Source organism: Tupaia chinensis, unplaced genomic scaffold (assembly GCF_000334495.1).
Source record: "Tupaia chinensis unplaced genomic scaffold, TupChi_1.0 Scaffold000046_3, whole genome shotgun sequence".
Classification (NCBI taxonomy): Eukaryota; Metazoa; Chordata; class Mammalia; order Scandentia; family Tupaiidae; genus Tupaia; species Tupaia belangeri.
Window position 1 is genome coordinate 5,175,658 of NW_006159504.1, and position 27,144 is coordinate 5,202,801.

General features: G+C 38.7%; 1 protein-coding gene, 1 long non-coding RNA gene and 1 pseudogene across 2 annotated transcripts in view; 1 reads left to right on the top strand and 2 right to left on the bottom strand.

The window, feature by feature from the left end:
* Positions 1-679: 679 nt before the first annotated feature.
* On the bottom strand, positions 680-9,434 carry RP1 (RP1 axonemal microtubule associated). The gene is made up of 3 exons (XM_027773848.1): positions 8,718-9,434; positions 7,625-7,796; positions 680-6,351 (listed from the first exon to the last, which is right to left on the bottom strand). Exons 1-3 carry the CDS (start codon positions 9,336-9,338, stop codon positions 680-682), a joined length of 6,465 nt encoding a protein of 2,154 aa, XP_027629649.1. The 5' UTR covers positions 9,339-9,434.
* Positions 8,956-27,144, top strand: part of LOC102497319 (uncharacterized) — a 66,059-nt gene continuing 47,870 nt past the window's right edge. Inside the window, exon 1 of the long non-coding RNA XR_333367.1 lies at positions 8,956-9,026. This is a non-coding gene — a long non-coding RNA (uncharacterized LOC102497319). The remainder of the gene's footprint in view (positions 9,027-27,144) is intronic.
* Positions 24,797-25,600, bottom strand: LOC102496890 (ubiquitin thioesterase OTUB1 pseudogene; annotated as a pseudogene).

Here is a 27,144-nt window from a genome sequence, read left to right on the forward strand (position 1 = left end):
ACTTTTCCCCTATCTTTCTGACCTATGGATTTCCTAACAAAATACTAATGCTAAAAGATTTTAATTTTTACTAAAAGTACTAGAGAGGCAGTGTAGTGGTGGAGTACTATTTTCTATTCATAAAAAATAGTGACTCCTGTCCCATGGAAATGTGTGTAACTTCATTAAATAAATGTTCTGATGGAACTGGATTCAGTAGACATTTGGCACTTTGAAACTTTGAAATTGTTAAAGAGATCTTAAAAATCACCCCTTTTATCAAATCAGTAGTTAAAAATTAATAAATGAAGTACTTTGAGGTTACATCCAATTTATTCACCAATGTATTTTTATATCAAGCTGATAACATTAAAAAGAAAATATTAATTCTTATCCTTAGCACATTATTGATGCCCTAAGCAAAAAATCATAGATCTAGGAAATCAGGAGTTCAGAATTAAGTGACATAAAACTCTCCAAAATAAAATAACTGAAACCAAGTCTGTAAGAGTTGAAAAAATAAAAAACAAAGGAATAGTAAAGTCCAAACAGCTTACCCAAGGGTAAGTTTTCTAGAGTAAGCTTATTTTGAAGAAGTAGGAAATTCTTGAGGTTTTATGGTTCATATCCATCCCATGGACTTCTTATTATGGGGGGAAAAAAAACATCCTAACAAAGAAGGGCTATGCTGATTTTGAAGTTATAAATCTTCTTGTTCATTACAGCATTCAAAATCATTTAAACTTAATTGGTTTTCCTCTTCCCAAATGAAAAGGTTTTCACCCTCAAAAATATAAAGTATTTTTAAAATACTTCTGTTGCTAATATTTAAGAATGTCTCAGTTTGGCAATTATCTAACAGGCAGGCTTGACCAACCATTTCAAAGGAGAAATGATGACTGGTATTTTCTCTTACTAGTGAGTAAAGACTTACTCTTTGGCTCTGGAATTTGTTATTTAAGAAGTTGTTATTCTCATCAACTGTTTTAAAGATCTGATTTGTCTGATTACTGGAGACCCACGTATTTGAATTCATATCATCCACAACTAAAAATGTGTGCAAGATATTCATACAAAACCTTTTGTTTAAATAGGACTGAAATGTCTGTAAATTACTTTCTCCCATTAGGTCCAAAAACTTCATTCTTTTTGGGGTTTTTCTTTTATCCATCAAGCCAAGTGAGTTATTAAGGTAAAACTGATCAAATAGATTGCCCTTGGCATTATCAATAAATTCTTTTCTCATATTTGTTTCATTGTTCTTGTCCTTGAACATATTTTTGTTTGACTGTAGTAAATATGGGTATATTTTCATCCATAAGTGGAAATCCAAGGAATTTTCAATATCTGAATCTTTACGATATGCAAATCCTCTATCTTCCTCATTTACAGGTTGAATAATAACAGTTAATATTGGACAATGTTGGCCACAAATAGCATAGAGCTTATCCAAAGAGTCGCCTTCCTGAAGAGTACCACGAATCATACTATTGCCCGGCAAAGGCTGGTTTTTAACAGCATCTTCAGAGGCAGGGTGGACTTTGTTACCAGCAGGCAAAAAAGCATGAGTAACAGATGTGCATACTGTTTCTGACCGATGATTACCCATCGCCTCTGTATAATGACTTGGTACTCTCTCCTTGGCATGGGTTTTATTCTGAACATCTAGCAAATCATCACAAAAAGGTTCTGAATCACTAGCATGAGGCATGTTAAAATAACTACATTTTAGTTCAAGGGGTTGAGTCAGTTCCTCCAGTTCTGAAGAAGATAGTTCAGCCATACTTGGACCTGGGGCCAAATTTCCAAAATGTGAATATGGTACCTCATTGCTGTTATTATCAAGTAGGGTATCCACTGATGTAGTGTCTAAATTGCCATACATTCCAGGATTTTCAGGAGATGACACTCTTAGCAAATGATTTTCTCTCAGGAGCCACTTGCCTTTGTCAATCAATACTCCTTCCTCTAAGTCTCCAAGAGGTCTGTTATGATCATTCGGTTTTGTACCATATTCCACAGTGTGGTCCCCATAATTGTTCCTCACATCACTAATGTCACATTTATCTTGTCTTTCCTCCTGGAATTCCTGCAACATAGGTGAACTACTAGATACTTGATCAGAAGACCCAAATGACTGGCCTTCAGAATCATAAAAACCTGGTTTCCTAGAACAATGAAATTCAATCTCATTGCAAGGACGAACCTGAGATCTGTTTGTAGATCCTGGAATAAAAGGTTTAATGATTTCTGCTTTACTGTAAAGCTTTTCTACTGCCCTTTTAACGAATCCTCTATTGTACTCTTTCTCTTGAGCAATCTCACTACTGTCACTGGGGCCATCACTAGATGTTTTATAGGGCTGTTCACTCTCACTATCTGGTCTATAGTCAGACCAATCAGAAGTCACTGGACTCTTGAAGCATTTTTTTAAGTCAAGAGAGGACTCTGAATAACTTCCAGCATCCATGTTTTTCACCATCATTTTTACTCTCATCTCAGTTTCTCCTTCATTGACCTCTTTTTCAGTATTTTGCTTAGAATCATAACAAAAATCTAAAGACGGTGGTGTTGCTAGCCTACTACTAATTGTCTGACAACTTATACCATTCCTTCTTTCTTCTTCTATAATGCTCCTATCAGAAATATCTATCAATTCTAAATTTTTACTGGCTAATAACTCTTTTGAAATTGATTCTTCAATAGCTTGCTCTCCTCCACATACCACTGTGTTAAAGATATCAGCATCCTGGTTTTCTAGTTCTTCATAAGATTCCAATTCTGAAATATTGTGTCTTTCGTTTGATGTCATGCTGTTGGTTACTGAGCTTGGATCTTCAGAAGTCTTTGATTCTTCCTTATCAAAAGATGTGTATGCATTTTCATCCTGAACTTCCTTTAGTGAACAATTTTGAAATTCCTCTATAGGATTATGATTCTTATGAAATTCTGGTTCAGTTTCATTTAGAAAAAGGCCACAAGGGCTTACATTACTGTCATTTTGATGGGAAATCAATGTATTAAAGCTAGTTTCATACCCAGAGTCTGCCAAAATACTTAGGTCTTTCTGAAATTCATCAACTTTTTCTAACTCTTCAGTTAATTCCAAGTTATCAGTATATATGTTTTCTTCGGAATTTAAATCATCAGTAGCATGGCAGACTTCAATAGGAATGTAGGTCTCATCAAACGGGTAAGCTGTTCCATAGACATCATTCTCCTTTAGAGCATAAGCTTCTTGAAGAAACACAGCATCAGCAAGTGAACAGGTATCTTCTAGGAAACAAGCCTTATTCATGGAGGTCTGACTCATGGCATAACTGTCACTAGGAAAAAAAGTCTCATGGGAGTTACAAGTGTCTTTTGGAGTGTAAGTGTTACTCACAGTACACAACTCAAATGGAGAGCAATTCACCTCTGAAACACAGACTTCAGGTACATCAGCCTCACTGGTAGAGTAGCCTCCATCCAAAGAAGGGATATTTGCTTTTTCATTTTCATCACACTTAGGAACTTTCTGAATGTTAACAATGGGACAATTTGTGGAAAAACCTATTGGAACCATATCTTGTTCTTTCTCCACAAGTCCAAAGTAACTTGTGGTTGACTCCATTAAACTGGCAACAGCAGCCTTCAAATCATCAGCTTCCTCTGTAATGGCAACGTGCTTTAGAATCTCCAGCAATGCAAGTGTTTCTGAAGATTTGCTGGTAGCCTCATGAGCATCACCTGGACAGAAGCTATTCATGTTTCCCTTTAGATTTAACACCAGAAGCCATGCTAAAAGGAGATTAGTGGATGAATTACACATTACAGAAGGAAAGGACACATCTGCAAGTGACCTTCGCATTTGAACAATGCCATTCTGAGTCTTGTGAATACTAGGAGCTGAAGTTTGCAGTTGATGAAACAAGACTGGTAAGAGGTCTTTCGGAGTATCCTCTTCTATAGGATCTACCTGAATGGCAGCCTCTACACTTTGGCCTTTTGTAGCTTGGTTTATTTCTTGGTAAACACGACTTACCTTATCTGATCCTGAATTTTCAGCAGATACTGTACTTTTAATATTATGGTTATTAACAGCTGACTGTGACAAAGTACAGTATTCATGTGGGGAAACCAAGCAAGCATCATTGGCAGATCCAACCTGGCTCCCATGGAGATCTTCAGTAAATTCTTCACCATTATCTTTGGCAAAAAGAGAGTCCTCTACGTCTTTACATAGACTATCGCCTGTCAAACTGATATTTTCAGTTACATGTTTATTATTTTCCATAACAAAATTATTTCCTTCTCCACAACTTGTATGGGGATTATTTCCAGGAAAACCATTATTGTTATAACCTGTCAGGCTCCTTTCATTTTTGCATAGTGGAGATGATTTTATAGGTTTTAAAGTTGGATATGGGTTTATGTTCTGTAACCATCTCTGTACATAATTTGGAATGGAATGTTGGGCAATATCCTCAGGAAAATCAGCATTTTGTAAAGAAGCTAAGGAAGTACCATGTTGTTTATTTACAATAGCACCTAATTTCAATTTACCTCCTTTTTGTTTTTTCTGGCTTTTTATATGTAAATCCTTAACTTTTGCAACTAGACTCTTCTTTGCCATTCCTCTTAAATAACCAGATACCACTTCTTCTTGAGGTTGTGATTCACAAAAATCTTTGGGTTTTTGTTCAATGAGGTTAAACACATTAAATAAACTTTGATTTTCAAAAGTACTTTTACAATATTTAGAGTCATTGTGGGGAAATGCTTTTTCTATTTGGCCAATTTCTCTTTTCTTAGGTCGTCCTAAGCTTACTTTCTTTAGTGATCTGGATTTTCTCCTGGTTAAGAGTCCTTGAACATTAGGATTTGTAGTACTATTTGATTTATTTCTATGAAAATTCTTGGAAATTGTGTTATTACTATTCTTGGAAGAAAAATGATTTGATTCAATTACCATATCACTTGCATGGAGCTCTTTCTCAGAAAGTAACCCTCCTTTACGGAAACTGTGTGAATCTAGCAATATGGATTCTTGTGCAGTTTTATCTCTTATGTTTATTCTCTCACTCTTAATGGGGATTCTTTTGGTTGTAATCTCCCCAGGCTGATACTTGGAATTTATCACTTGCTGCTGAGATTTCTTCTTCTTTTTTCTGACAAGAGATGACAAAATCTGTTTTTCATTTTCTGGAAGCCTTGTTAAACCACACTGAGCAAATTCATTAGTTAGTCTGTCAATTCTTGTGGTAACAGCAGAGGATCCTACTGAAGATAGAGCCTCAGAAATATTTTTGTATGTTCCAGAGTTCTTACTTGAGGAGCGAGTTGAATCTGTTGAAGTAGCACTGAAACTATCATTTGTATTCTTATAAGTTCTGAAGTTCTTGATACCAGTTTTGTTGTCTGATAATACACTATCACCTACATCCTCCTTCACCATTGAATTCTCTGATACAGCTGATGGTAAGTCACTATTATGAGACATCTCTAGCATCTTCTGATTTGTAATTTCTATTACACCAGCACTTATTGCACTTGACTTGAGCACTGTGCTTTCCTTTTTTCTTTCTAAAGATGACTCCATGTTCTCATTATTATCGATCTGAACAACTACTGGTTTGTTAGATACTGATGACATTTTACTACAAGAATGTGTAATCATGTGATACTCAGATTTGTTTTCCCCGCTTTCCCTTTCGTTACTATAGGAAAACTGCCTAATTGTTTTCTCTTCTACCTCAGTTTCAGATACTAAGGTCACACTCCCTATTACAGATTTCTTTGGTCTCACTCTCCTTGGCCCAGGTGTAGGGGGCCTATAAAAATTATGCTTCACTTGATCCTGAGTTCCTTGAATGATATCTCTGTCCAGAGTAGCATTATCCCAACTAGCAGAACTACAAGTCTCAGTCTCTTGATCTGTCACTTGAGTGTTTGACTCATGTACTAAACTTCCGTCTTGATTATTGCCTTTCTCCAGAAGGGAGACATCTGCAAACAATGAACATGCTTCCAATTTTAAACCAGACGACAGATCATCAGTTCTTCCTGGCAAACTGCTTATCTCATTCTTTTCATCATTATTAGAAAGACCACCTCTACTGACAGTAGTTGTCCATTTTACAGTTTCCTCCTCTTTTATCTTGAATCGAATTTTCATCTCAACTGTCATAGTTCCATCTTGATTAAAAATAACTGATTTCTCAATGTCATCTTTAGAAGGATATATCAATAAATTCTGAGAATCTTTTTTTTCTAATGCCAAGTAATTTTCAGGAGCAAAAGAATAGTCCAAGTAGCAATTATTATTATTTGTTTTGTCGGAAGAAACAGAATTAATCTGGGACCTCGGGCTTGAAGGCACCTGTTTGCTCACTTTTAAGATTTTCACAATGAAAATGTCCACACAAAAATACAATGGGAAAGAGAAGTTTTAAATATCCAATGAACAAGCAGCAAAGAAAGAAGAAAAAAAGGAAATAATTAGTATGAAAAGTATCATTTTCTGAATCTCATAGTAAAATGTTATTGATATGTTTCTGAGCTCTATGCATTCAATGACTGAGAAAACTTACTGTAATGTCTGGTACATCTCTTCAAAACACACTTAAAAAGTCACTTAAAATTCTACTTCAATAAGTAGATTCATAAAATTTTAATAAATCTTCTAAGGTAATTCTAAAAAGAAATGTACAAAGTAGAAATTGCTAAGATTATATCAGAACTACTGGGTTTTTTGTAGGTTTTATTCTTTTATTTACTTAACAATACTGGACCTACAGTCTAACCAAGTACTGTTTAGATATTCAAATTAGGCAACTAACAACTTACCATGGTATTCATTTTCATACCTGTGCATACCCAAGAAATATATCTGTAGCCTTATTAAAACAAACATTTTCAGAATTTACTTAAGATTGGGTTAATCAAGGAATAATTATTAATTTATCATTCACTTTGTAAGATCAGTGCAGCTGATTTGATAGAAGGAACAAAGAGAACAAAGCTAGATATGCCCAAATATTGGTTAACTTTATATTGTGTCTTTTTAGTATTAACCTTGATATTCCTGCTTCTTAAATCAATTAAATTCTTTTCAGTAATCTATATAAGTTTGAACATGCTTGCCAATAGGTAAGTACCTAGAAATATGAAGTACAATGATGAAATTAGCCATGCTCCACAGGGATTTCCCAGACTGTTCCATTATCTTAGGTGAGAGGCCTTCATTTTCCACTTTCCAAAGGACAATGCTACATTTTGCAACAGATCTTAGGTTACTGATAACCAACGCGAATTGGCTGCATAAATCTTTTTAAATAAATAATTGGATTTTAGAACCTACAATTTTTATAGAAATAACCTAGGAAGGCCATGCGTATAATGTAGATTTGAAAAAATAGTCACCCTATTAACCTATTGAGCTCAGCTACAAATACTGCATGGTAATATTTAGAGAAAACTCTGCAACTACCAGAGATGTCATTTACAACTATAAATAAAACCAATTTCACTCTAGAACATTTTCATTACTCTCATATCTTATCTTCTGTAATGAAAGAATTGATCATTTAAGCATGGCTTTTTCGTTAAGGCAAAACAAATCTCAGAGTTAAAAACAAAAGCTATATATTTATAAATGACTTACTCTTTCTGCGTTCTGACCTAGCTTTTCCCTTGGGATTCACGTGCTGAGAGATCCCCGGTAATCTAGCAGGAAGTATGTATTTTTGGATGTCATAATTTCCTGGTTTAAATGGCTCCCTTCCTGCTGCCACCACGGCTCCAGAGCTCAGGATCACTGCCTGGAGACTGGGAACCTAGAAGAAACCAAAGTCACGGTCCTAGCATGAGCAAGTTGCAGTCTTAGCAGGTCGTAATTCCATAACTTTCATTGAATCAATTCAACAACCTCCCAGGCTTCCAAGAGATAATCACCACGCATTTTCTTAGGCACTATCCCCCCCACCCCCGTGGTTTTCGCTATAGGGCGCCTGGGCTCACCAGAAAGACAGAGAAAAAAAGAAAGCAAAAAATCGTCTCCCAGGGAGATGGCCACACCACAATCCCTTCTCCTCTCCAGATCTTGGACACACACGCACACAAGCCCGGCATGAGTTTAAGCCACCGGGTCCGGAACTCGCGCGGTCAACTACATGGGAGTCCAGCGACATAGCCATTAGACCCAGGCACTAATTATTTTCACAAAGAAACAGGAAGACTCAAACGTGAGTACCCGGACTCCTGCAACCTTCCTGGGCCTACATATGGCTAGAAAGAGACAGGCTGGTCTTCAGCATAACTAAAGAAATCTTTAAAAGGCATGCAGTATTTCCCACCGTTAACAGCATCTGCAGCCAAACAGCCACCAAGAGACAGCTGGGAGACCGCCTGGCAGTCGCAGCAGGGCGGGAAGGTGAGCTCCTGTGGACATGCTGTGGACTACTGACCGTCCAGCAGGGATCTAGGAAAATGCTTTCTCTATTGAGGTGGATACTACTCTTGGCCACTTCTTCCAAGCAATACTTTTGAGACTGGATTCTGTTCCAAAACAGAATATAAGTCAGTGCCCAGAGAAGACAGAAGGCGCAAAGGGGTAAAAGGAGACTCTCTGGTTGACACCGTATCAGGTCTGCGGGAGGACCAAAGACGCCGTCACAGATGGCACACACTCAAGGGGGCCGCAATGCACATCCTGCACAAACGTCGGCGCAGGCCTGAAGGGCACCAGCAGCGCTCACCTTCCTTCCGTCCGTGGCGTACAGCTTGATCACCGGGAACTGCATGACCTCCGTCAGGTGCTGCAGAAAGGTCTCGAAGCTCTGAGTAGACCTCCTGCTAACAAGGACTGCACGCCTCGTCCGGGGTTCTCCGTTCTTGAAGACCAAGAGCCTCCGCGGGCCGCGAGGCATGCTGGGGGTGGCTGCTGGGGCCGCCGCTGGACGGCCTTGCGCATGCGCACTGAGAGCCCGGCTGCTGAGCCAGGGTCGTGGGCGTCGTCGGGCCTTGTCCAAGTCAACCGGCTTTACCTTCCTGCTGTGGGAACACAGGTAGGACTCACCATCCTCCAACTCCTCCAGGCTCGTGATGCTGTGCCTTCCCCGAGGGGTGCTGATGTTCCTCACCCCAAAAGGTAGGGGCACCTTCCCAGACAAGTTATCCAGCAAAGCATCAAAGGACTTAAAGGATCGAGGGTTCACCACCACCCTAACCCCTCCAAATTGGGGGTCTCCGCTCTTGTAGAAGCTGATCCGCTTGGCCACAACAGGATGAGTGAGGCTCAGAGGGCGAGCAGAGGGAACTTGACCTTCAGAAGAAGTCGGATGAATCATGGAGAAGCTAGTAGAAGGGGTTTCACTCATTTTGGCTGGGACCTGGAGGAAAGAAAATGATCATGTCCAGAATAACCAGAGAGAATACTTTAAAATGCTAACGTGTGCTAATTATAGCTACAGACATCCGGGGTACTCCTTGGAATTTAGTAATTCGTTTATTCATCTACTCAATCATTCATTCACTATGCCTGCTAATTTAAGAAGATAATTTTGAGACAATAAAAAGACACAAATAAAACAATTAAATAAGGATATTTATAATTTAAAAACTAAACACCTAAAGACACTAATAAGGACCTAAGTAAATAGATGATGGTACCTATACCCATGCAGTGGAAAACTATGCAACTATCAAACATGGTTTTATAGATCTATATTTTTAGCAGAGAGAGGTGATCATGACATATTACTAAGTGAAAAAGCAGTTTTTTAAACACATGTGCTATGACGTTAATTTTTGTGTTTAAATATTTATTATATGAATGGGGAGAAGTCCAGAAATATATAAAGCCCAGTGTCAATGATGGTTATCTCTGGATTACAGCTATGGATGATATTTGAATTTTTTATATATTGCTAATCTTCATAAATCTTTAAAATTAATGGCCATTATTGCATATTTTTTTTTAAAAAATGACAAAAAGAAGGCCAGCAGCTGGCATAGTGGTTGTGGCACTGTACTCCCACATGGCAAACTGCAGTTCATGTCCTGAACGCAGCAGCTTGAAACTCATGTCAGATGCATGTGGGTGCCTGCCCAAAATCCCAAGAGGAAAATGTGGGAGAAGATACTGTGGCATGGTCACCCCTCCTGGGAAGCGACTTCTCACTTTCTCTCTCTCTGTCTCTTTCTCTCCAGCAAACACACGTGCCTTATAGCAAAGATCTCTTTCAAAATAAATAAATAACAAAAGGGAAAATCGGACACCATCAGTAAGAAAAGAGAGTTTTGCAGCTCACTTTAATCCCACATGTCCAGGCAGTCAAAGGGAAAGGACAAAGAAGAAACCTTTTGGAAGTCTGGGTTGTTGGATAGAACCAAATGGAGGGAAATGTACCTTAGAGTAAGTTGTGGGAGGAGTGTTTTGCATAGATCCTTTACTTAGGGGCATATTAACATAGTATCCAATGTTTTCACTGCAGATTGGGGAAAATGCAGGCAAATCATTTGGGATACATTGCACTAATGTCCTTTGATGAGTGACAGCATTGGTATAGGCTACTAAAAACAGTGCAGTGTGAGTACTGCTTATACTAGTAAAAACTTCAGGAGGGAATTCAAGAAGAGCCATTCTCAGCAAACCACAAAGGTTTTCTTTTTCCACTTCTGAATGTTGCCAGAGCCTGGTTGATAAATGGACAGCTTATGGAAGGGTTTTTTTGTTTCTGGGATTGCTTTTCTTTTATAGTATTTCATGACTTTTTTATGTTGTAAATCGACTTAATTATTAGTGTCTTCACAAAGGAAGAAAGGCCTGCAGACTCAAAGAGAGATGGAATAAATGCAATAGATGTAATTGGTATTATAGAGATGGAAAAGGCACGTTATACATCAGCTATAAATCTGGCCCGAATCACCTACTTAAATGTTTGCGAGTTGTTATCTAAGATGATTCATACATCTCTCATGTGATTTCCAAATCTTATTTATATGTAACATTTTTAGAAAACACTGGAAATTCAGCCTAGAATTTAGATGCCTCCCTCTTCTCCCTTCTCCAAAGGTTTAAAGAAATTATGATACTTAACGCCAGGGGTTGGAGAATCCGGCTTTGTAATGGAATCAGCAAAACTACAGCCTCCTCTCATCCTCCTCTGATAAACCAGTCTGACCTTGGGCATGCTGCTTAACTTCCATGCCCTTACCACCTCTAAGAAGGAGCTCGTTCAAAACTCTTTACCTCCTATTACTTTTTAGGTTAGTTTCCTTTCTGTTTATTTGAACTTATTTTACATGAAGAGTATTTGAGACACATTTTTCACTGAATTTTGGGAATGGGTATTTATCTGTATATAAGTGCATTGTGTGACTTTTAATGTTACTCATTTTTTTGCTTGGCTCTCACTGGGTTTTGTTTTGTTTTGTTTTGTTTTAGAGATATTTTTTGCTACAGAGCATGTGTGTTTGCCATAGATACAGAGAGACAGAAAGCAAGAAATCACCCCAGAGCAGATGGCCAAATCACAATCCCTTCTCCATTCTCCTCTTCGGATTCTGGGCATGCACACACATGTGCCCAGCATGAGTTTCAAGCCTCTGGGTCTGGTACTCAAACCATGGTCTGCCATATAGGAGTCCAGTGACATAACCACCACACCATCTGCTGGTCCCTGGATCTCACTGTTTTGAGAACCATTAACCTGGTGAACACTTTTGGAAAATGTTTATATGAGCCTATATGCTAAGGTTTATGTGGGAGGAAGAGGGAATTGTTTGTTTTTGCAAAAATAAGAGGAAGAGATTGTGTGCTAGGAACAGGAGAGTGAACATGGAAGATAAAGACAATAGGAGGGAAGAAGAGGCCCCAGTTGTCCCTATCCTACTGCTACCAGGCCCTGAACACTGGTTTTTGAGTCTAATGTATGAAGGGGAGAACTGAAAATACCATGCCCTGGGAGGATGCCAGAGTTTCAACAGTGGCAGAGCATTTGCAGAGAAAGTACTTATAGCAAGGTGTTAGCAATGCCTTAGTAAGAAGGCTGTGGCAAAAATATAAGAAAAATGCAAGTTCACATGATCCCAATTGTATGTAAGAGAATCTCTGGGAAGTCCTAAAGATCATAGGGGACAGTTTAAGAGAGAATTCAGATTCTGCATAAATGTGGGAGAAGGTTTAGGGCCTAAAGGGTGGGCATTGTGTCAAAAACACAGAACATGATGAAGATTTGGTATTATGGTTGACTGAAAGATGGATGTTTGTTCAGTGCTTGTTGTCATCATCCAGAAGGGGTGCAAACCAAATTCCTTCCTAAGGAAGAATTGGTCTTTGCCCTGACATATGCAGTTCCTACAGCTCATGTGAGAAGTTTGTAAAGAGCTGGGCTACCAAGAGAATATTAAGAAGGAATGTCTAATACAACCTGAGGAATCAGAGTATGGCAGGAAGAGAGAGTGCAACATCTAGCCAGTGCACTTGAACAAGATCAGCACTTGGTCATTGAGTTGCGGCCTATGCAGCAGCTGTTAGTGCTCCACAACTTTAACTTACCCTGTATTAATTATGATCTTTTCTTAGCCAGTTTAAAAAACCAATTAGAAATCAGGTGAAAATTAAGCAATGTTTCTATACATACATTTTTAATAATGTTTATTCTGTGCCTTCTGAAGGGATAAGGCAATAATACAGTTAAGGGCTACCTAGGAAATGAACAAACTAAGCATCCTAAAATGGTTTTAATTCTGTGGGAAATTTGGGCTAAAGTAGAAGTAGGAAAGGGAAAAAAAATGGACACCGTGAAATCTTAAGGCCCTCCACTGTCCTCATCGCTGAGTTCTGAAGTTGACAAGGAAGCTGGTTAACAAAATCTCTTTGCCTCCAGCCCAAATTGTATTAAATTCTGTTTCTAATGATTTGTCTGGGTCACTACCAACCTTCTCCCCTCTTCTCTGCTAAACCTCTTCATTGCTGAAAGTTGGACCATGGAACTATCATGAATACTTTCATTGTATTTTAAGATTACATAGATTTTAACACCCTTTGGTTCGCTAGGTCCAACTGTGGTTAGGCTTATCTGTGTCATCCCTGGTCTCAACCAACTATAGACTTGAGTCTATGCTGCCCAAAGCTAAATAGTTGCTTCTACCAGAAGGGCTATACCTTCACTCCTCTCCTTGACAAACCAGATAGCATATTTACAAATACCAGTGTCACTTAAGTAATTATATTTTTTGTTTAATTTTCTGTCATATAGTAGGAATTCAGGGAATTCAGAAAGAATGAAGTAGAGTGGAACAAAACAAAATTGACAGATTTGGAATTCACAGATCTGATATGAGCAAATCAGTTCATTTCACAGGTTTTCATCGCTCTGTAAGGTAAGGTTAGGGACCAAGAGCTAAGTTAAGAAATACACCAATTATCCACTGTGGCAGTCTCAGATCATTGAATTACAAGCAGATTCCTTCTTTAATGTATTGTACAGATTTCTATAATTAGTATATGGTGCTTTTGTAACCAGAAGAAAAGATAAACTTTACTCATTTCTGAATATTCTAGAACAGCTTGATTTCCTGGAACTGAAGTTCTCTCCTTCTTTCTTATCAGCATACTATGAATGTTCTGGCATATTTAGTAGAAGACAATAATTATTAGGAACATTTATCCTTTCTCTAATGGTTAGCTAGAACACAGGTAGGTAACCTAGATATAAAGTGGAAAACAAAATACAACTAGTAAGACATTATTTTCAAAAGAAGATATCAAATAGTTTTGTACGTACCAGAACTTGAACTCTTCTTTATAAAGGAAACAAAACAAAACAAAAAGATGTTTCAGTGGTTTGAATAGTTTATATAAATGTCCCTGGATATGTAACCTGCTCATTTCGTGCGAAGAAATGAATGTCTTTGAATTTATTCTTAGTATATCCACCCAGGGATTAAGTACAGCCAATTAATTTAATCCACAATAATGCTGATCACCAGACAGATCTCACCTTAAAGGGACCACAGCCAGAAATAAACCAGTTCTGAGCATGCTCTGCAATCCTAAAATCTTCCTGAAGAGTTTTCCTTGCATCATCTTATTCACCTAGCATCATTCCCCAGAAAAAATATTTCACCAATTAACACACATTTCTCTCCCAAACAACCTTAAATTCTCATTTATAAATGTGAAAGGGGAAACGTTGTTATTGTACTGCTAAAAATGAAATGGCTTGACATTTATCATTCTGTAATAAGTCTGAGTCAATATTTGCTTATGGTTGTCATGAAAAAAACAGGACCTAGGCCTCTTTTTTTTTTCACTGAGGCACCACTACTTGTTACTGCTTCGATGTAATGCTAGTGAAAAAACTAGCTTTAGCGATCTAGCTACTCAGCACAACACAGGACGAACAAGAAAGCCACCACTGGGAAGTGAAGTAACTTTATGGGTGGCTTACCAAGCGTTCTTCCACTGCTTTATTCACCATGGTGCAATTTGAACATGTTTCAAGACTATGTCATACATGATGTCCCCAGATGGCACCCATGAGCTAATCTGATTTGAAGATGCCTCACCTAATCGGGTTTCCTACTGAGAACCTGCCTCAGCTCTGAACAACAAAAACAAAGGAAGAGGTCCTCTAGGGAAGAACAGGTTCTAAATTGGTTTCCAGAATGTTGTCTACAGATACAACACAGAAGGAAAATTATCACGAAACTGCATACTTTGCCTCATAAATAATGACTTTGTCATAAACCACTTATTAAAAAGTAAAAGAGAAAGAAATACAGAGAGGGATGGAGGAAAGAAGAGATGAAAGGTATAGATAAGAGAAACAGTAGCATTTAAGTTTGCTACAAGCCTCCATCTGCAATTTCCACTGCCTACACAGAATGGCTATGGAAACAGTAAGGACATTTGTATTTACAGGATAGCAATAGGAATGAATGGTATCATTCATTCATTAAAGTGCAGATTAAAAGTCCAGTTAGATATGATCTGCATTAAATAGTGAAAAATCACCCCCCAGGAGGAATAATCATGCAGCAGTCCTTTCTCCATTCTCTCAGGAATGGGACATGCATGCACATGTGCCTGGCGTGAGTTTTAAGCCGCTGGTTCTGGGACTTGAAGCACAGTCAACTGCATGAGAGTCCAGCAACATAACCATTATGCCATCTGCTGATCCCGTGCCTCTGGATTTTCACATCTATTGTCTCCCCACCCCCACTCCCAGGATGCCTCCTCATAGCCCAAACACACTGTCTTTCATTACTATCAATTTTTCCTTCAATATTCAATTAGTTCAGAAACCCTTAATCTTTGCCTTCCTACTATGTCAGTATTTCCTACTGAATAAATTAAGAATGCTTCACTGTGCTCTCATATCTGTCTGTAGAAATATACTCTCTCATACATTTCATACTGCATCATAATTGGTTGCTTCAGTCACTAAGTTCAGTAAGCACCAGAAGTGTAATTTCTTTCTCATCTCTGAATTTCCAGAAACACCCCAATGCCTTGTGCCTAGCAGACACTTGATAAATGTCTATTAAAGGAAGGATCTTCTACCTGCATTTAATATAGCCAAGTTACACAAATATATGGGTCTGATGAACCCTGCCTCACTGTAACTACTAGAATTTACTTCTCCATAAAAGTCCAAGACCGTAATGCAAAAATCAAATTATATCAGGGGACCAGCAGTTAGCGTAATGGCTATGTCGCTGGACTCGCATGTAGTCGACCGCGGTTCGAATCCCGGACCCGGTGGCTTAAACTCACGCCGGGCGCGTGTGCGTGCGTGCCCAAGATCCCGAGAGGAGAATGGAGGAGAAGGGATTGCGGCGTGGCCATCCCCCCTGGGGGGTGATTTCCTGCTTTCTATCTCTCTGTCTCTCTCTGTCTGTCTGGCGAGCGCACGCACCCTATAGCAAAAACCTCTCAAAAAAAAAAAAAAGAAAGAAAAACAAACTAATATCAGGAAGTATCAAAGAGATCTAAAAGTAGTGAGAAGAAATGATATTCAGACATTTGAGACAAGAGTGTTACTGGCAGAGAGAGTGTGTGTAAAGCTCCTGAGTTAAGAGTACATGGGAAGTATTTGAAGTATTTGAGAAATCATAAGAAGGTCAGTATGACTAGAATGAGAGGACACCAAGTTATTTAGGGCCTTGATGCCCATGGTAAAGGTTTTGGCTTTAACTTTAAGTGAGACGTGAAACTAAAGAAGGGTCTTGTTGAAGTAATGAATCTGACTTAAATTTCAAAGGATCTTTGGATATTGTATTAAAAATTGAAGTTAAAAATACAGATTGACCAGAGGAAAGACAGGAGAAAAGGAAGTGTCAGGAGTCTGTCTCTCCACCTAGACAATAATTGTAAAACCAGTAAGTTATTATCTTGGAGTTCTGAAATCTGTTCAGATGCTTATAGCTTCTAGGGAAGACTTGGCTGGTATATTAGTTAGTTTCTATTGGTTTCAGCCATTAGTACAATAGCAACTACCCATCTCTCACTCTGCAGCATTGTGGGTGGGCAGTTATAGAGATGGCAACCCCTATTCCTGGAGCAGCTTACAGGAAACAGAGTGGAGAATAAGGATTTTGTCCTCTATATATTGGGGTTCTATGTTCTGATTGCCGATTATAGTTTCTGATGGAAATGGTGAGCAGCCTTTGTTGTGATACTCTACGAATCAAAAAATTAAAAATAGCAAATCTTTGGGAAACAGAAGAGTTAGATTTCTAGAGTTATAAGATTCAAATGCAGTTTTCAACAACAATCTCAGTTCACACAAAGAAACAGTAAAATGTTGCCCATTAAAAGGAACAAAATAAGTAACAAAAAAATATTCCTAAGGAAGCCCAGATATCAGAATTGGTAGACAAAAATCATAAAACAATTGTTTTAAAGATGCATAGCTAGAGGAAGATATGGATGAAGACAGGAAAATTAGAATATCAATAAAGAGGAAATAGAAAAAGAAACAAAAAAAAAAGAAATTCTGGTGCTGAAACTAAAATAATAGACATGGAAAAGGCTACCAGAGAAGTTCAAAAACAGATTTGAGCAGGCAAAAGAATTAAACTTGATGATAGGACCACTGATATTTTGGAGTTGAGGAACAGAAAGAAAAAAGCATTGAGGAAAAATGAAGAGAGTAGGGACCTGTATTCCACAGGAATACCCTCGGTGACCAGCATATGTATTATGGGAGCTCCAGAAGGGGAAAAAATTGGTAGACAAAAATCATAAAACAATTGTTTTAAAGATGCATAGCTAGAGGAAGATATGGATGAAGACAGGAAAATTAGAATATCAATAAAGAGGAAATAGAAAAAGAAACAAAAAAAAGAAATTCTGGTGCTGAAACTAAAATAATAGACATGGAAAAGGCTTACCAGAGAAGTTCAAAAACAGATTTGAGCAGGCAAAAGAATTAAACTTGATGATAGGACCACTGATATTTTAGAGTTGAGGAACAGAAAGAAAAAAGCATTGAGGAAAAATGAAGAGAGTAGGGACCTGTATTCCACAGGAATACCCTCGGTGACCAGCATATGTATTATGGGAGCTCCAGAAGGGGAAAATAAAAGGTGAGAAGCAGTGAGTTTCTTGAGTAAATAATGGCTTTAAATTTCCAAAATATGAGGAAAAAGATAAATCTATAAAGTCAAGAATTTCATTGCAATACAAGTAGTATAAACTAGGACAAATTCACACCAGGACACATTATAAACAAACTGCATAAGACAAAGACAGGGAACAATAGTCAAAGTAGCAAGACAGAAGCAATTGTTAGAGATGGGATCTTCATTTATGATTATCAGTCAATTTCTTATTAAAAACCTTGGAAACCAGAAGCATGGTATGATATATTCAAAGTGGAAAAAAATCTTTATCTGACAAAACTGTCCATAAAAACTGAGGAACAAATTAAGATATTTACAGCTAATCAAAAACTCAGGGAATTTTTACCATTAAACTTGCTCTAAAAGAAATACGGAAAGGAGTCAAGTTGAAATAAAAGTATACTGGGTTAAATTAGATTGTTACAAAAAAGTACATGTAGATCAATTAAGAGAATATTGTAATAATCCAAATAAGAAATGAAGATGATCTAGACCAAAATAGCTACTATGTAGGTAGTGGAAATAGTCCGATTCTGAATATTTTTACTGTAATATCTGCAGATATTACTGAATATCTGCAGATGACTTAGGCATGGATTAGACATGGATTGGCTGTGGGGAATAAGAGCAAAGGAATAAATGAGGAAGACTGAGATTTGAGAATTTTCTCCAGTGACGCAGGAAGAATGCAGTTGCTGATTATTCAGACGAAGAGGACCTTAGAAATGGTGATCTAACGAGGGAGAGGATGACAAGCATCATCTTAAAAACCACATTAAAAAAACGATAAGTGTTGGCGGTGTGGTGAAAGGGGAACTCTCTTATACTGCTTGTGGGGATGTAAATTGGTCCAACCACTGTGGAGAACAATTTGGAGATTCCTTAAAAATCTACAAATAAAACTACCATATGATCCAGCAATCCCACTCCTCAGTATCTACCCAAAGGACAGAAGAATACTTAATCGGAAAAGTGCTTGCACATCGATGTTTATTGTGGCACTATTCCTATTGCTAAGTCATGGAAACAACCCAAATGCCCACGAACAGATGAATGGATAGAAAAACTGCCACATATACTCAATGAAATACTATTCAGCCAAAAAAAAAAAAAAACTGGCTTTTTTTTTTTTTGGAGAGGTTTTTGCTATAGGGCGCATGCACTCGCCAGACAGACAAAAGGAGACAGAGAGACAGAAAGCGAGAAATCAGCCCCCAGGGGGGATTAGCCACGCCACAATCCCTTCTCTTCCATTCTCTTCTGGGGATCTTGGACACTCACGCACACGCGCCCGGCGTGAGTTTTAAGCCACCGGGTCTGGGACGTGAACTGTGGTCGACTACATGGGAGTCCAGCGACATAGCCATTATGCTAACTGCTGATCCCCACAAAACCCTGGATTTGACAGGAAGCGGATGAATATGGAAGACTTACTGCTGAGTGAAGCAAGCCAGGCTATGAAGGAGAGGAATTGTATGTCTCCACTTAATATGTACATAGTGTCCACACTCTGTGACTGAAACTAATTGACTAAAGGATATAAAAGTACAGTATATAGATGTGAATACCAGATACAGTGTGTGTGAAAGAGGAGGGTCTGAGGAAGGACATTTGGGGGAGGGACAGGGAGGCAAAGCATTAATGGCACAAAGAGGTGTGGTATTATCTGTTGAAGATACTTTGTAGTTTTATCAACTGTACTAGGGAGTAATGTTCACCTATTGAAATATCCACTTTGTAAGACAAATAATAATGTGATTGAATGTATGGAAGAAAATGAATCGAAAAATAATTAAATAATTTAATTAATGCAAAAATAAAAAATAATAAAAATTATGTTTTAGAATTTAAAAAAAAACACATTAGCTACCAAGTACAAGTATAAAGTAGACAGTTAAGTGTACATATACTAGAAGTTCATGCTAGAGGCATAGACGAGAGATTCATTGACATACTGATGGTATTTAAAGCTTGGATGCATCTGAATTAGAGCTTCCAAAAAGTTAATGTAAATTGAGAAGGGAATTTGCCTAAGATTGGAGCCCAGGGCACTCTAAAGTATAATAGCCACAGAGAAGGGGAGGAGCCAGCAAAAGAGGCAGTAAGGAAAATGTGCATCAACAGAGTGGTGTCCTGGAAGCCAAGGGAGGCAAGTGTTTTTGGAAGGAGGTAGGTAGGGTGACCTATGTCAAGTGGTACAAAGAGTACCAAGAATTAACTGCAGGCTTTAGTAATGTGGAGTTTATCGTATGCTCAACAAAACCTGATTTGTGAATAAGAGGAATAAAAACCTCACTAGAACAGGGACAAGAGAGAACTGGAAAGAGATTGGAATCAGTATATGGAGACAACATTTTTGCTAGTTTGGTTTGTGCATTTGTTTGTTTTCCTGTTTAATATCAGTCCTGTGACTGCTCTTTCCTGGATCTCATTATACAGCACTGATCTGCTGAGTTCTGATAGAATGGGATCATCCCTTGGTTTATACCCTGATTTTCTCTGACAACTATCCATCACAGCTTACTGCTTGGGCCAGTCTTCCTACAGCCCCGGGTTTCCTCTATGTTTCAGCATTCCTTTCTGAAACAAGAGTCCTGAAATACCAAATAACAAAGCCTAGTATTGGGACCAGCAGTTGGCATAATGGCTATGTTGCTGGACTCCCACGTAGATGACTGCGGTTCAAGTCCTGAACCTGGCCAGAGACTTAAACTCACACCGGACGCACTACATGTGGGCGTGCCCAAGGTCCTGAGAGAAGAATGGAGAAGAAGGGAGTGCAGGGTGGCCATCCCGCCCCCCGGGGGGGTGATTTCTCGCTTTCTGTCTCTCTCTGTCTTTCTGGCGAGTGCATGCACCCGATAGCAAAAACCTCTCCCCCCACCCCCCCAAAAAAGCCTAATATCTATGCTCTACCAAATCCTGTCCAGATGACAAAAAATGACACTGGGTCAGCCCCCATCCTCATGATGCTTAGACCTAGAAGGAAGGCAAACTCAGCCAAAATACAAAAGGTTGTAATATTAAATGTTCTTGAAAGATAGCTGGCAAAGATTTAAGAATATACAGATTATTATTGTCATTAGGATAGTAAATATGTTTAAGATTTACTGTCTATTTGTCACTTGATTCCTTCCTCATTGCCCCCCTTTTTTACCATGTTGAAAAAACATTTGTATGTCAACTGTTTTGGTTTTTTTTGAGAGGTTTTTGCTATAGGGCACGTGCACTTGCCAGACAGACAGAGAGAGACAGAGAGACAGAAAGCAAGAAATCACCCCCCCACAGGGGGGATGGCCATGCCACAATCCCTTCTCCTCCATTGTCTTCTCAGGATCTTGGGCACGCACACACACGCGCCCGGCGTGAGTTTAAGCCACCAGGTCCGGGACTCGAACCACGGTCAACTACGTGGGAGTCTAGCGACATAGCTATTACGCTAACTGCTGGTCCCTCAACTGTTTTTTTTTTTTCATGGACAATATGTATGCAAAACTGTGTCATGCCATTTGGGCCAAATCATCCAACCTTTGGTTAGTAAGGCACAAATAATTGCCTAGATTGAAAATAGAAGGCAGAGGGAGTTCTTCCTACATGCTTCCTTATGTGGAATATCCCAGCATGAATGACTATTTCTTAAACAGCTTTATATATAATGTACATATCATAAGATTAACCCATTTAAAATGGATGATCAAATGATTTTTAGTATAGTCACAGAGTTCAAAGATCATAATAATCTAATTTTAGAACACTTAGACCATTCTAATTTCAGAACATCCCAGAAACAAACTGTCTCTGTCTCCCACCCCTAAAACAGCCCTAAGCGATAGGTGAAAAACATAAAATTCCTCATCACCTTATATATATATATATATATATATATGCCTATTTTGGACATTTTATATACAAGCATATCTTGAAAATATGGCAGAATTGGTTCCAGATCACCACAATAAAACAAATAATAGCAATAAATAAAGTCATACAAAATTTTTGTTTCCCAGTGCTTATGAAAGTTATGTTTATACTATACTGTAGTCTATTAAGTCCAATAGAATTATATTTTTTTAAATGTACTTACCGTAATTCAAAAATACTTTATTGCTAAGAAATGCTAACAGTTATCTCAGTCTTCAGCAGCTCATTATCTTTTTCCTGATGGAAGGTCTTACCTCAATTTGATGGCTGCTGACTAATCAAGACGGTGGTTGCTGAAGGTTGAGATGGTGGTGGCCATTTCTTAAAATAAGACAACAATGAAGTTTGCCTCATGGATTGACTCTTCCTTTCATAAAAGATTTCTGTGTAGTACGTGATGTTTTTTGATAGCCTCTTACCCACAGTAGAACTTCTTTCAAACTTGGGGTTAATCCTCTGAAACTCTGCTACTACTTTGTCAACTAAGCTTATGTCATATTCTGAATCCTTTGTTGTCATTTCAACAGTGTTCACAGTATCTTCACTAGGAATATACTCCATCTCAAGAAACCACTTTCTTTGCTCATTCTTAAGAAGCAACTCCTCATCTGTTCAGATTTTATCCTAAGATTATAATAGTTCATTCACACATTCAGTCTCATTTCTAATTCTCCTTCTTTTGCTATTTCCACCATTCTACAGTTACTTTCTCCACTAAAATCTTGCACCTCTTTAAATTATCCATGAGGGGTGGAATCCACTTCTTACAAACTCCTGGAAATGTTGATATTTAAATCTCCTTCCAAGAATTACAAATATTCTTAACAGCTCAAGAAAGATAAATCCTCAGGGCCAGCAGATGGTATGGTAGTTAAAGTGCTGAATTCCCATGTCATCATCCACCGTGGATTAAGTCCCAGACCCAGTGACTTGTAAATCACACTAGGTACATGTGCGTGTGTGCCCCAAATCTCGAGACGAGAATGGAGGATAGAAGATTGTGGTATGGCCATCCCCACCTGAGGGATGATTTCTTATCTCCCTCTGTCTCTAGCTCCCTCTGTTTCTCTCTAGTGATTTTTTACATCCTATGGGGGAAAATATCTTTTAAAAAATGGTCTTTTAAAAATTATTTTAAATCTTTTTTAAAATCTTCTAAAAAATCTTTCCAGAAGGTATTAATTTACATGGCCTGGATCCATCAGAGAAATCACCATGAAGGCTATAGCCTTATAATAAAGACTAGAAAGTTGAAATGACTTTTGATCCATGGGCTATAGAATGGATATCGTGTTAGTAGACATACAAACAACATTCTTCTCCTGGTACATCTCCTTTAGCACCCTTGGTTGACCAGGTGCATTGTCAATAAGCTGTAATATTTTGATAGGAGTCTCTTTTTCTGAATAGTAGATTCCAACAGTGAGCTTAAAATACTCAGTAAACCATGCTGTAAACAGATGTGCCGTCATCAAGGCTTTGTTGTTTCATTTATAGAGTGCAGACAGAGTAAGGGCTCTAGGATTTTCAGAATGATAAATGAGCATTGGCTTTAACTTTAAATCATTAGCTTCCTTATCTATAGAGAGCAGCCAGTCTGAAACATGTGACCTTTAGACACATGCAGAAATGGGCTTCTGCTAGCTACTCTAGCAGGGCTATTGAAAAAAGCCTACATACAAAAGCAGTATCTGCCTGCTGTCAATGGTTATCTCCCTGTTGTTAATACCCAATACCCTGGTAACTTTCAAACTAACTACTCTCTACAGTTAGCCCCTATGAGAAAGCCAGCCTGTGCTTTGAAGCTTTGAAGCCAGGTATTGACTTCTCTGTAGCTATGAAAGTCCAAGATGGCATCTTCTTCCAAAATAGACTATTTTGTCTGAGCTAAAAATCTGTTGTTTAGTGTAGCCACCTTTATCACTGACCTTAGCTGGATCTTCTAGATAACTTGCTACAACACTTGCTGCTTCACCTTTTACTTTGATGTTGTGGAGATGGCTTCTTTCCTTAAATCTCAAGTTAACCTCTGTTGGCTTCAGCAGCTTCTCCCTCGGCACTCACATTATCACTGACCTTAGCTGGATCTTCTAGATAACTTGCTACAACACTTGCTGCTTCACCTTTTACTTTGATGTTGTGGAGATGGCTTCTTTCCTTAAATCTCAAGTTAACCTCTGTTGGCTTCCAACTTATCTTCAGCAGCTTCTCCCTCAGCACTCACAAAATTGAAGAGAGTTAAGATCATGCTATAGATTACACTTTAGTTTAAGGGAATATTGTGGCTGGTTTGCTCTTCTATCCAGACCACTAAAACATTCAGCACATCAGCAATCAAGCCATTTTATTTTCATATGATTTGTATGTTCACTGGAAAGATGCATGAATCTTCCTTTCACATGAATGCTTAGAGACCATCATAGGGTTAACTGCTATCATTGCAATATTGTGTCTCAGTGAATAGAGAAGCCTGAGGATAAGGAGAAAGATGGAAGAATAGAAAATTTAGAGAAGTTAGAACATGCACGCACACACACACACACACAATTTATTAAGTTCACCTTACATGAGTACAGTTTGTGGTACCCCGGAACAATTACAGTAGTAACATCAAAGATCACTGGTCACAGTTCATGATACAATAATGGGAAAATGTTTGAAATATTGTGAGAATTGCCAAAGACATAGACATGAAGTGAGCGTATACTATTGGAAAAATGACAACAGTACAATTGCTTGAGCCAGAGTTGCCACAGTTTGGGAAAAAAAAAAAATATGCAAGTCTGTGGAGAACAACAAAATAAAATGCAATAAAAAGAAAAGTATGCCTGTAAATGGAATCATTTGGTATGAGATCTTTTATGACAGGCTTTTTTTCACTTAGTATAATGTTTTTGAGGTTCATCCAAATGGTGCTGTGTGTCAGTACTTCATTCCCTGCTATTTTCAAATAGTATTTAGTCATATGGATTTATTTTATTTAATTTTTTAATTTACTAGTTGAGTGGCAGTTGGGTTGTTTACAGTTTCGGGCTCTTATAGATATTACTTCTGTGAGCATTTGTGTACAAGTCTTTAGTGGTATCATTTCTTTTTGTTTTTTTGTTGTTGTTTTGTTTTCACCACCAACATCCCCCTTTAATATAACATGGAAGGTTGTGCAACAGGAATCAGGGAGGAGTGAAATAAGACCATTTACAACCACAAAAACACCCTCTGTACATGTCTAGCGCCTGTCAGAGGGGAGTGCAGGCAGGGCAGCGGCAAGCCAAGGCCAGCTCTATTTGTAGAGGATATCGTAGTGTCCAGGCTGGTAGAGGAGGTAGACCTTAGGCTCAGAGCCCTTGGGGAAGATGTGTGGGTTGGTGGTGCCACTCTGGCCACAGTCCATGTACTCCACCTGGATGGAGACGCTGAGGGCCTGGGCCAATGCGTTGATGTAGATGTGGTCGCTCTCCTTGAACATGGCTTACACTTCCTGCTGGCAGAACTCCTTGACAATCCCCGCTCCCCTACACCCTCCACCTCAATGAAGTGCTCAAAGAACTTGCTCTCCCGCTGCAGGTAGCCTAAGGTGAGCAGCCGCAGATAGACCACTAGGTAATCTGAGGTTCTCTGGTCATTGAAGGAGGCCAGTGGGTCTGCTACAGAGGTCTGCTTCTCCACCTGCTCAATAAGATAATGAATGTGTTTTGGAAATCCACTATTGTGAACTCAGTGAAGCCCTGGGACACCAGGTCTTCTTTACTTTTGGCAGACACAGCCTTGAACCACTGCAGTTCCTTGCTATCATTCAGCAGTGCCTTCAAACGAGAGAACCCAAAAGCTCGAAAGAAGCAGTTGTCATTGGGCCTGGTCTTCTGGATGTATGAGTACTTTATGTGGAGATCCTTGACCTTCTGTTGGTAGATATTGTCATCCTCAGCATATGCCGCTCTGACACCAGAGGGTTCTGCCCAGCAGTCTCTTGCTGAATTTGGTCCCGCTGAGCTATGGTGGCTTCATCATAGGCCAGACAGCTAACACCCTCGGAGTCACAGCCCAGTGGCTCCTGATTCTGCTGCTGAGGTTCCTCTGCCACCATCTTTTCAGTATCATTTCTTCTTAAAAGTAAAAACAGTGTACATGTCTACATGTTTAAAACACGTGAGGTGTTCTTTCTACTTACCTTGTTATAGTATGATAGGATTTCAAAGCTTAATTCATTATTACAGTGAAGAAACATTTTATTTTAGTTCAGTTTTTTGCCAGAGGGCACATGCATTCACCAGAGACAAAGAGGAAAAGTAAGAAAGCACTCTCCATGCAGAGCGATCATGCCACACTTCCTCGTCCTCTACTTCTCCCTCCCCTCAGGATCTTTGGCATGCTTTTCCAGGACTTGAATCACAAATTCAGCCATGTGAGATCCAGCTGCCCCAGCCACCATGCTCTGGGCTGGCCTGAAGCAGTATCTTTCATAAACCCAATATTTACCTTTCTTATGTCATCATTCAAGTTTCTTGTGGGTCATTCAAATCAGTACTCTCACTTTAAAACTAAATGACAAAATGAATTATTACATTAGTTGCCAAGAATTTAAAATATAACTCAAGATAGAGAAGACTGCTTCTCCCTATATCTCTCACTAGGTATAGCTAAAAACCCTGGAGATTACATATAAAACAAATATAATGAAAGATACAGACAGAGGCAAAGAACTAGTGATCCCAGAATCCAAAGAATGACATAACTATATGTTCTTTGGGGTTTCTTTGTGCCCACGTATGACCCCCCCCCCAATAAAAACTCTCTAGCCAAAAATCCAGTATGGACCAATTTTAGTCTTTGGCTTAAGTGGATATTGTGGCTGGTTGACATTCTAAACAGACTGCCAAACTTTCATGCATTAGCTAAAAGACAGAAAACAGACAATAACTATCTTACTCTAGCCAAACACCACAAGAAAACAAAAACAGAAAACCCCCCACTCCCATGTGACTTGAGAAGCTTTGATATCTAAATAGTGGCATCTCTTTTTCTCCATACTGGGGTGATATCATTGAAGACCAAATGAGGGACCAGGACCTCCATACCCACCTGGCAAAAACAAGGACACCCCATACCTGTTTGTGTCAGAATAAGCCTGATGGGAAGCCAAGACTTTTACCAGTAATAATCAGGGCATCATTCCAAAGTAAGTGAGACCACACAATAGAAGCCTAAAATCCCATTTCTACATAACAGTAATGAGGTACTCTTCCCCAGGGTGTCTGTCAAACACGGTAGTATGGGTAAACTGGACTTCCATCCACACTTGAGAATTAAGAGGAATGGTCCCTTTTCCCTGACAGCACAGTGTCAGAGAAGGACTGCTAAATCACGAGATTCAGACATATCCCAGAATCGCATAGCGTAACACCCAAAATGTCAAGGATACAATTAAAACAAAGCAAAACAAAACAAAACAAAAAACAGCAAGAAAATGAGAATTGGATGACAGAAAAGCAATTTCGAAATGCCAATACTAAACATGACACAGAGATTGGAATTATCTTTTTTTTTTTTTTGAGAGGTTTTTGCTATAGGGCACGTGTGCTCACCAGACAGAGAGAGACATAGAGACAGAAAGCGAGAAATCATCCCCCA

What these genes read in the sequence shown, in the direction of transcription:
- RP1 (XM_027773848.1), bottom strand. Translation starts at nt 9,338, where the DNA reads ATGAGTGAAACCCCTTCTACTAGCTTCTCCATGATTCATCCGACTTCT. An exon ending in ACGCCACGGACGGAAGGAAG is followed by an intron (nt 7,797 to 8,717) that starts GTGAGCGCTGCT and finishes GGTTTCTTCTAG; the next exon opens with GTTCCCAGTCTCCAGGCAGT. An exon ending in TAGGTCAGAACGCAGAAAGA is followed by an intron (nt 6,352 to 7,624) that starts GTAAGTCATTTA and finishes AAATCTTAAAAG; the next exon opens with TGAGCAAACAGGTGCCTTCA.